This window comes from Cupressus sempervirens, chromosome 2 (assembly GCF_028749045.1).
Source record: "Cupressus sempervirens isolate cs-2001-9-10 chromosome 2, ASM2874904v1, whole genome shotgun sequence".
NCBI lineage: Eukaryota > Viridiplantae > Streptophyta > Pinopsida > Cupressales > Cupressaceae > Cupressus > Cupressus sempervirens.
Genome location: NC_143119.1, coordinates 6,421,575 through 6,432,944, shown reverse-complemented (window position 1 = coordinate 6,432,944; position 11,370 = coordinate 6,421,575). Strand labels below are relative to the sequence as shown.

General features: G+C 33.8%; 1 protein-coding gene across 1 annotated transcript; it reads left to right on the top strand.

Annotated features, from left to right (window-relative positions):
* Positions 1-9,362: 9,362 nt before the first annotated feature.
* Positions 9,363-10,523, top strand: LOC149570818 (uncharacterized). The gene is made up of 2 exons (XM_089808215.1): positions 9,363-9,634; positions 10,055-10,523. Exons 1-2 carry the CDS (start codon positions 9,363-9,365, stop codon positions 10,521-10,523), a joined length of 741 nt encoding a protein of 246 aa, XP_089664341.1.
* Positions 10,524-11,370: the final 847 nt, after the last annotated feature.

Genomic DNA, 11,370 nt, shown 5'->3' with positions numbered 1-11,370 from the left:
GATTGACCTTGATGAGGCACTTTGGTGGGGTGACTTGATAACAAAACTCAAAGAGTCAACTTGGCAAGCATACTTGAACAGTTGACTTAGTGGGGCAAGTTGGCGAGCCAACTTAGCAAGTCCAATCAATCAAGAGGAAACAGTTAAGAGCTTAGAGTGACACAATTTTCAAATGATCATATGAAATGAAATGGGCGTGCAAGTAGAAAGAAACTAGAAAGGCATTGTGTGCAAATGAAGGCATGAAATGGATGGTTTTGGAGCACTCAGCACAGACACTCAACATTCAATACATATCATCATTTGATATCAAATGGGTGTATGGGATTATATGCATAGTGAATAATAAAGGAGGGAATTGAACCCTCCCTGAGGCTCACAGTTGTTGAGGTCCACTTCAGCAATGGCCCTTCCTGTGAAATTGCTGTCTAAAATCTTTCTAATGAGATAATGTGTTATGAGCTCTTCATCAGTGGGGTGGAATGTGAATCCAAGAGGCAGTTGTGCATCACCCACAAATTTTGACTAAGCATTGGTCAAAATTTTGACCAATGCCATGTAGTTTTCTACCAAGCATTGGTCAAAATTTTGACCAATGCCATGTAGTTTTCCACCAAGCATTGGTCGAAAGTTAGACAAATGAATGGCAGAAAATGTGTTGGCAATCCCAACATTTTTTGACCACCGTATTGGTCAAAATTTCAACAAAAAAGTTTTCGACCATGCCATCTAGTTTTTGCAGAAAATGTGCTGACAATTCCAACATTTTTCGACCACCATATTGGTCGAAATTTTGACCAACCTACTGGATGGTCAAATTTTTTACCAATACGGTGGTCAACCAATTCCATCTAGTTTTCTACCATGCATTGTTCAAAATTTTGACCAATGCCCTACAGATTTCTACCAAGCATTGGTCGAAAGTTCAAGCAATGAATGGCAGAAAATGCCCTGACAACTTCAACATTTTTTGACCAACGTATTGGTCGAAATTTTGACCATCCAGTAGGTTCATCAAATTTTTGATCGAAAAATTATCGACCAATTCGTTGGTCAAATTTGGTCGAAGTTTGGTTGAAAAATGGGTCAAAATTTCGACCAATAAAGGTCAAAATATGAGCCCAAATGTACTAGCGTATGGCTTTAGTTCTCCTAAGCCTAATCAGGTTACATAGATCTATAAGGGTGAGATAGGCTTAGGGGTTAGAGAGAGAGAGAGAGGCTAGGGGTTAGATAGAGATAGAGAGTTTTATATATATATATATATATATATATATATATATATATATATATATATATATGTATGTATATATGTATGTATGTATGTATGTATGTATGTATGTATGTATGTATGTATGTATCTATATGAATATATGTATACATACATACATAGACACTTACAACGTAATTAATTTAATTATAAATCTACTTTTTGTTCATGGTAAGTTTAGAAGCATAAACTCTCTAATCTTAATATCTCGACTAGGTTTTCTATATTATAATAACCCTATCAGGTTATGAAAATGTAGTAAACACACTTTATTATCTTAGAGCTTGGTCAGGTAATTTGAATAGTTAAAACTTGATTAAGTAGTGGCTTAGTAAGAGCCTAAGGAAATGATCCAAAGGCCTAAGAATTCATTTTCCTTCTATTTTTGTTCCTTTAGATGTTTTTTCATCTTCTAAGATGAATTCTCATATTTTCCTTTATCATATTTGCAAATGGTGAAGTGGGTATCTCTAAAATTGCCACCTTATTTTCACATGACTTTTTAGCTTGCTAACACTATAAAGTTTTCTATTTTTGGATAACATTAGCATAGTAAACTTGAATTATATTTAACATTGGCTTGATAGTCCTCACAGATGTGTGTCTACCTTTTTTTCAGTAACGTTTGATATACATAACCAATTTTTTTTTTAAATTACATATTATTGTTATACACTTAATTCTATACAATTCAAAAGAATAAATCATTTTTTATTATTTTAATATAAGTTATGCCCATCACACAAATAGGTACCATAATTTCAGGATGCAAGTACTTCAAAAAACCATAAAAAAAGAAATACTCATCAAATTATTACAAAGTTTCTAGATATCACTCGTACCTATCATCCTTCCAAAGGGCTTTGCAAAATACTAAATATCATCATGTATTTTGTGAAACACACAAAAACAACAATGTTATATTTTTTTCTTTAAAAATTAGGAATATTTTGTTGTACATGCAGGGCTTGACCCACTTAATCTTATCAATTTTCAAAAAAATTTAGTAGTTTAGAGACTACATTCATAGTACTACATTTTCTATTTTATATACATCTTCTCATTTTGCATGTATGGCCCTCAAATATCTCGTCAAAGTTCAAGTCTACCTGATTTCAGAAAAAGGTGTCCACTTATAGCCACTTTTTGTTCACCATCTTGGTGCACATGTCCATATTAAGACATTGTAAAATAAAACAGTGACTCTACAAGTTAAGTATCTGCAAAATAACTATCATGTAACTTGCAGATACAATAATAACGAGTTCTAAATGGTGAAATAGCATCTAGATTTGATGAAGGGTGCTCACCTTAATACCATAAACCCATAACAAAAACAAAGAAACAACAGCAAATGCAAGAACAAAATATGGACTTCTTATTATTGCCACAAATGTGAAATTATAGAATTCACAAGCACAATATGTTAACCCACATGGGTATCTTCGTTACAGTAATTTGCAAGACTAAGTTATGAACTACTGCCCAGAGTTGTTCTAGACAATGTTCGGGTCTTTCTTAAATAGGCAATTTTATGCTACTCTAGAAGGTTTTAGACATTAAAATTTAATACCTAGGGCCGACAGACCCTAACAATACATTTAGAGTTGGCAAAATACATCTTTGATTTTTATTTTAGGAATTTTGGGTAGCCCAAATTTGGAAGGTCATAACTCTCAAACTATTACTCCAATTAGCTATTATAACCACTTTTCAGAAACGGTAGCTCTTGATCTATAGGTCTAAAATTGTGGAAGCACCCTTTTGTTGAGTTTTTGGACCTCATTTGGGGCTTCTAAGGCCTTCAAAACTGAGTTCAAAGATTTTTCTCCAAACTTTTCCACTAAAAATTCACAATAACTTCTCTAATACTTAAGCTAGAGCAATGAGATTTTTATGGAAGCTTATAATTCTAAAATGAACCTTCATATAGAAAATGAGAACATTCTGAGCTCGTATGACAAACTTAATAAAAATAGCAAGTTCCTAGAAATAGTAACCCCCCTATCTACTAGTCCTTATTAAAATAGAAAAGATTGAAAACAAAAATATTTTTGGGTGATGCAAGATTGCTCTTACACCCAAGATGCTCCTACATCAAGATGCAACATTACCAAGATGATGTCCATGGAATAGAGAGTTGAAGTCATTTGATTTCTATACAACTCATTTCAGCATCCCTACAATTTTCAGCATGTCCATATCCCAAAAGAATCAAAACATGTGTTTGCAATTTCTATTGTATCTATATCCCTCCCAGCATTCAAATATCATTACTAAAAAATTCATGACCTATGGATGGGATCTCCTATGGTCAGTAACAAAGATAACTCATATATACATTAGAATTACATGAGATCTAAACAATCCCATCTTTAAAAGATTAATGGCCCAATTATCAAATACACACTTGATAGGAATGATAAAGATTGCAATGATATAATCCCAATGTCATTCAAATCGGAAATTGCACAAAAAAAAAAAAAACATGAACAGTAATTTTCATAGAACTACATGTTGTAAAGCCTTAAAGTCTTAAATCTAGAGATTTCATTAATGTCGGGAGAAAAATCCCTAACAGTGAAAATAGTATAAGCCCAATAGTCTCTATCTTTGAGATTTTAGGTACCACTTTTGTATTCTGATTAGAGAGACAAATAAAAATTACATGCAAAATATTAATGCACATAGAAGAGAACACAAGACACAAAGATTTAACCTAGTTGACCCAATCCTTGGGCTATGTCCACCAAACTATGAATCTGGTATTCTTATCATCTAGTGATTATAACCTTATTACCATATGCAATCCCTTGTGACTCAATACCACCATAAGAAGCTACTATCTCATCATACATCATAAAATCCCTGACCATAATTCATTTTATACAAGATTTTTGCCTCTTACAAAATTAATGCTAGATTATGTCATCTAATAGAAAAATAGCTCCTGGTGCCTTTTACAATAATAAAATGATTTAAGATTTTGGGGACACTACCCCCAAAAATTCCCACAAGGGAATTTCCCCTCTACCCCACCATATGTCATGACAGAGAGCGCACTTGGGGCTCTGCCCTAGGACCCTGCAGGGGGTGCTGCCCTTGACTCCATCTTGCTACCCCTTGACCCTATCTTGGGGGTGCTTCCCCTAAACCCCAATGGAAAAATCTAGGGAGGGGATACCACGCTAAATGAATTGGGAAAAAATTAACCTTTGAGTTTGATTAGGCTTCACATAACAACACTTTGCAAGGAGGATAAGTCCAAAATCCCTGTAACACAAGGGATAATTGATTCTAGAGAAATCACCACGGGCTTACCAATCCCAAGCCTAAGTCTTTATCTCAAAGACATACTAGTGGTAAACCTTTAAAAAGTAAAAGATCTCTCTTACTCTAAGCTCAACATTTATGTTTGAAGAAATCACCCCTACCTCACCATGAGTAAAGGTCAATACTTTCTAACATCTAGATTTCACTTTATCTTGAGAAGAAATATCCCATCCTTGAGAAGACTACACTTCCAATGTGCGTCCTATATTACAATCAAGTTTCCTTGTAAATAATTAAATTATAGTGTACTCTCACTTGTATGTATTAGGAAATATTATGTCTATGACCTTTTGCCAAAAATAGATGAGAGCAATGAGACAATCTATAGTCAGACAGTAATTTGGATGAAACATTATGTCACTGAAAATATATAATCCTCCGTACACAATTTTTTCATCAACATTATTCAAGCATGATGTTTTCTAACACTTTCATGGGAATCCCCTTAGAAAAATATTTGTGGATCACCTCAACAATTCACTAGAAAATGGAGGAGTAAACATATTCTTGGATACCCAAAAGCTATAAAAAGGGGAGTACATCAACTCAACTCTTCAATCTAGGAAATTAGAAGCCATATATCCACATTCCTATTTTCTACAGGAAATTTGCATAGTCCCGCTACTACTTGGATGAGGCAGCATGTATGTGTAAATGAAAGGTTATAATTACACCCTTATCAAAATAGAATAGATTTTTTATCATTCAAGAGAATGATTTTCTTTGAAACATTCTTATATTTATGCATGTTAGTAATGAAATCTCATGTTGTTGATTTTTATTCTCAAACTAGGTGATCAATTGTGATTGTTATAGGAAGTATTGGAATGCTTTGAATAGGAGAGTCATCAAGTATGATTAAATTTTGATAAATAGATATGTCAAATCTAGCTTCACTATATTGGTATTTCTTCTTTAATAGGGTGACCATTAGGAACTGTTATAAAATTTTGATAATAGAGTAGTTAGGTTTAATTCAATTTTGGTTACTAAAATTGTATTAAATGAATAGTGAGAAGATGTTATTCTTCCTTTCAAATTTGACATAGAAATTTTGGGAAAAAATTGTTATAAAAAATATCTGCCAATTAGTAGAAAACAAATCAAAATTATCAATCAATATTTTTTTTAATTACATTTAATAGGGGAAGGGATAGATAGATAAATATAAGTATATGAAGTGAGTAGAGAGATAGGGTAATAATGAGAGAGACAAGTGGATGAATATAGAGATGGATGTATATTTAGAGATAAAGAGATTAAATAGAGGGGGAGAGAGAAAGAGGGAGAAGATAAAGAGAGATAGAGAGTGGTACAGGAAGAGATAAAGATAAAGAAAGCTACAGAGAGAGAGAGAGAGAGAGAGAGAGAGAGAGAGAGAGAGAGAGAGAGAGAGAGAGAAGAGAGATAAATAGAGATATATAGATGGTGAGATGGACTAATAGAGAGATAAAAAGAAAAGGAGATGTATAGGGAGAGGGGGGAGGTAAAGATAAATACATAGATAAAGTGACATCAAACATGGACAAGTACACAAATACAAATAGATATGAAGATGATGTGTGTGTGTGTGTGTGTGTGTGTGTGTGTGTGTGTGTGTGTGTGTGTGAGAGAGAGAGAGAGAGAGAGAATAGGGGAGATAGATGGAGGGAGGGAGAAAGAGATACAAATTTATGTGAAAGAGAAAGATAAAAATATATGACAATTTGAATGGGGGAACATATATTAGGGATAGAAAAATAAACAAAATAGAGATACCATTAGAGGGAGATACGGTTGGAGAAATATAGAGATTTAGAGATTTAAAGGTATATGTAAGGGGGCGATGGAGAGAGAGAGAGAGAGAGAGAGAGAGAGAGAGAGAGAGTTTTGAGATATGGAGGGGGAGGTGAAAGATATAGATGAAGACGAATGTATAGTGAGAGGATGGGAGAGAAATTGATAGATAAATAGAGAGATATAGGTAAACATAGAAATAAATCTAGGGAGATACATAGGGAGAGATAGAAAGAGATATAGATGGTGAGATAGATTGGTAAAGTGATAAGGAGATATAGAGGGGATGAGAGGGAGAGATTGAAAATGGGACAAATACTTAGTTGACCTTCCATGCATCTCGATGTACCCATTTCTTACTAAGGTGTAATCACTAGTTATATTAGTATTGAATTATATATATTTTTAATCAAACTCATTGAAACCTATGTCATGAATAGTGGTTCTCATTGGTGCAACCTATTGAAGGTAAAGGAGAGGATAAGGTCAATTAAGACCTTAGATTGATCCCAAGGTATTGAATCAATGAACACATGTTTGCTTTGTTGAACAATAAGTCCTACTTTGTAAAGGGATTTCCATGTTTGGCATATCTGTAAGCCAACTCGGGAAAATGATCAACATAGGACATTAGAGGTTAAATTTTTTTGTTTAGGTATTTTTAGTCCCTAGGAAGGTCTAAGTCACATTTGGAGAGTGAAGTGTCCATCAAGTTCAAATTTGTTTCATTGATAGCTTTTCTTGTCAATCTTGTGAAGTTGCAAAATGACAACTTGCTAGCTTTTGCAAGAAATTGGAATATGGAATTCCAACAGTCATGTCATGTGTAACTAATGAAAACCAAGTAGATGAATGTTTAGAAGGTGATTGGTATCCAAGATGGTCAATGTGTGTTGAATTCATATATGAAGATTGAAAGAGAAATGAAAATTCATTATTTCATGCAAATTTGTGTAACAGAGTTCTCCTACATGTGACAGATTGGCATGAGTCTGAAATTGATTGGAAAAGCTACAGTACTTATTTATCTTCCATTTGCAATAAGTTTGAGGATTTGATGTGCTAGCATTCGTGAGATAAGTAGATTTTTGTGCTAACATGTTCAAAATTAGACTTGTTACTAGGGTTTTGAATAGATTGGTTTTCAATGGTTCTTGGAAGATTTCAAGCTCAACTGATGTACTTTAGGATTTTGAAGCCTTTTTTAAGTACCTGTAGGAGGATGGTAGAAAATTGATGCCCTACATGGACAACTTCATGTGGCCACCTAATGTTCAAAGTTAGAAATGGCTATAACTTGAAATGGGTGTTGAACTAAAGGCCCAAACCTTGGATATAGAAGTTATTTGGTGTCCCTAAAAATATTCCAAGTGGTATTGTTTGCAAGTCTTATCCCAATCTAGTATTTGCTTCACAAACTATACCTCATTAAGCCTATTAGGTCTCTATTAGACTACAATGTCTGGGTGCTTCTTTAGATTCTTTGGGTTTGAATAGAGGTCCAAAAATCATATTTGGAATATTCATTTGTTTCTAGAATCTAGTGGCAAAATTGAAAGTTGGGAAGAGAAAATTGAGTTAGGAGGGCTACAAGGAAATTAGGCCACTTGTGAAACAAGTATAACACAATTAGTTGTGAAACCAAATTTAATTGTTGGAACATGTTGTTATGATTGAGTTATCACATTTTCTAAGATTATAGAGTCTCTTGAGCATTGGCATGTGTTTTGTGGTTGTGGATGCAAGAATCTCATTAGGAACACCTAGTAACCAATGTGTAAGTTGAAGTCCAGGAGTCACCTTGTGGTCTAAATCAGGGCTAGTAGTCAATACTGGTAAACCATTGCAACTTTTGGAAAATAAGCTTGTTCAAAAGTATGTCTCCGATGTTTAAAGTCTTTTGTTGAATCCCTTAGGGTCTGTTTGGCAATGGGAATATGAGTGGAATAGGCATATGTAAATTCTTAAAATTTCAATTTTTTGGTTTGGGTGCACCAAATCGGACTTGTGAATAGGAATATGTATTCTAATTTTGGCCCAAAAATGAGAATTTGCAATTCCACCTAAATAGGTGGAATTGGAATACGTATTCCTATTCCTATTTTATTTATTTTAGAAAACATAATTTTTTGTGTCCGTGAATTCCCCATCAAATTTCGACTGAACAAAACAAGAATAGGAATATATATTCTTATTTTCTATTCTAGAATAACAATTCCAAAATACGTATTCCTAGTCCCATATTCTTATTCCCGCAACCAAACAGACCCTTAATTTGAACTTATCCCTGAAGAAGAATACCAAATGACTCTGCATCATCTCAATAAATTAATACTCGTTGTACTAAAAAATATTTATAAAGATGAAACATTAGAACTTAAAGTTGCACATCCCAATATCATTACAACTCAAACACACTTCATAATAAAAATTCTTTTAAAATCAAACCTGCCTAACTTATCATGTCGTTTATGAAACCTCCAACACATGGTACACCTTATAAAATATTCATTATAAAACTATTTTAACGTTTCCCATGAACCAATAGATCTTTCCTGGTTGCAATCATAGGATACATAGGATGACACTTGTTTCGAAAAGCTGCCATGAAAGTCATATGAATGGAAAAGAAAGAAAAGAAAAATGAATGCTCTGGATATGTGATCTTTGGTAGAGCTCATTTCGACACTTAAAATTGTGTTCGTCCTCGTAGTGGATTTTGAGTGGAGACTTTAGCTTCCCTCATAACATAGATGTGATTGGCGAAGGATTTGCACTACTGAAGACTAAAAAGCGTACGCCTTATAAAACTAAAGCATAATTCCTCCGTACCCAAATTAAATATAAGCAATCTCTTCACACCTGGATCACATTTAACTAACCATTTTTCCTTCTCATAGACTTATAAATATGTACAAACCAGATGCATTGGGGAAAAAACATAAGTGAAGTTTGGTATAAATCCAAGTACCAAGTATTCACCATGATCAATGCAAATGCCACAACTTCCATGATGAAATTCAGCTTCATGCTTGGTCTTCTTGTATTATTGGTCATAAACCATTTCCAATGCTACAAAGCCGATGAAGAAACGGAACCAGCACCCACATGCAAAAAATATGAATGCCCTGCCTTTACCACCATTCAGAAAGATGAGGAATTTGAGATCAGGCTTTACAACCACACGGTTTTCATGTCAACCTCAGAAATAGCTTCCACTTCTTTCAAAGAGGCCACCAAAGAGGGATTCCTCAAGTACTATTTTGCTTCATCCTTTTCCTCCTCCCCATGTTTATAGCTTTTTCTTTAGTCCCTTAAACCTTTGGGTGTACAATTGGACTATTAGTGTCACAATTGGACTATTAGTGTAAATAGATTTCTGTTATCAATGTACATAGAGTTTTACAATTCATCAAAGTTTAGAGTTTTTTAGTTTTTTAAATTTGTTTTTGTATATGATTTTTGTATCAATGTTTCGAATTACATTTCATGATCTATCATATTTTTTGTTTTCTTTCAGCTCTTACCATTCAGATGATAGATCATAGAGTGCGATATGAAACATTGATACAAATTATACACATAATCAAATCTAAAAACCTACAAAATTCTGAATACAATTCAACTGTTTCTTTTTCTTTTCTTTCCTAAAATTCCATAATAATTTGCTTGCAGGTTGCTTGATTATGTGAAGGGGGACAACAAAGAAGAGCAAACAGTGCCAATGACAGCACCAGTTGTGACAAATGTGATTTTATCTAGTGGAACTTCTTCATGTTATAACTCTTCCTTTGTGGTTTCCCTGCCCATTCCCGCACAATTCCAAGACTCTCCTCCTCCTCCAATGGAAGACATGGAGCTTCATCCACAAGTGTTGAACTCTCATTGTACTGCTGTGAGGACTTTTGGGGGATTTACGACTGACCAGAATGTGAAAGATGAGGCCAAGAAGCTTAAAGAAATTCTTGTTGGAACCCCATGGGGAACTCTGCTGAGGAGTAATTCTACAAATGAATGTTTGTCTAAGGACGATCCCTCTGTCTTTACAGTTGCACAATATAATTCTCCCTTTGAAAATGTGAGTAGGGTTAATGAAATTTGGTTCATCTTGGACGACTCTGAAGGCACCATGTGTTCAATATAGATGTCTACGCCATGGAATAAGGGTGCGTTCTTATGTCATCTAGTTTTCTTTCAATTGAATAATTGGCAATGCAATTGCTTTCTTATTATTATTATTTCATCTAGTATTCGTTAAATTGAAACTAATTGGCAATGTATTGATTGCTAATTCTGTTTGCCTTTACACTTTTGTCCATCTATGTCTAAATCTGATGGGTTGAATGGTTGCATGTAGAGATTTTTTCATAAAATATAATTAAATTTTTGGAAGATTGTATTATCGTTTAAGGGATTAAGCTTAGCGGGATAAGATTTTAAGTTCTCGTTGAAAAGGTCTAAGTTCAAATTTCAAAGTATATCTAATATAAAATTTTAAGTTCATGACTCTTGATCTTTGATAATTTACTTAGATTTCAAATATGCTATTGCTAGCCTATTTCGTCTACTGATCATCTCAAGTATCTTTGAAACTCTTTTTTGGGCCATCTTGAACAAGTTTTATACCAATGCAAACTCGTTTTGAGAGGAAAAAAAAGAAAAAGAAAGAAATAACCTTTAATAGTACTAACTTTCTATGGTAAGGAAAAGAAAGAGCAAATTTTAGGTTTTGTTAGTTTCAAAAGTTTCGAGTTGAGTATAACATGTGCATGAAAAATCTTTGGAATATTTTTAATTGTTGGAGTTCAAGGTGGAACACCACATTGCATGAAGAGAGTTGGGTATTTCTATTCATTGGAAACTTTAGGTTTTGTTCCTTTTGAAAATTTTGAGCTTGGTATAGCACATGTATGAAGAATTCTTTGATTATTTTTAGTGTTGAAAGAGTTCAAGAAACACCACATTGCAGAAAGAGAGTTGGGATTGTTCTA

Coding starts and splice junctions, on each gene's coding strand:
- LOC149570818 (XM_089808215.1), top strand. CDS start 9,363: ATGATCAATGCAAATGCCACAACTTCCATGATGAAATTCAGCTTCATG. Junction 9,635..10,054: donor ACCAAAGAGGGATTCCTCAA/GTACTATTTTGC, acceptor ATTTGCTTGCAG/GTTGCTTGATTATGTGAAGG.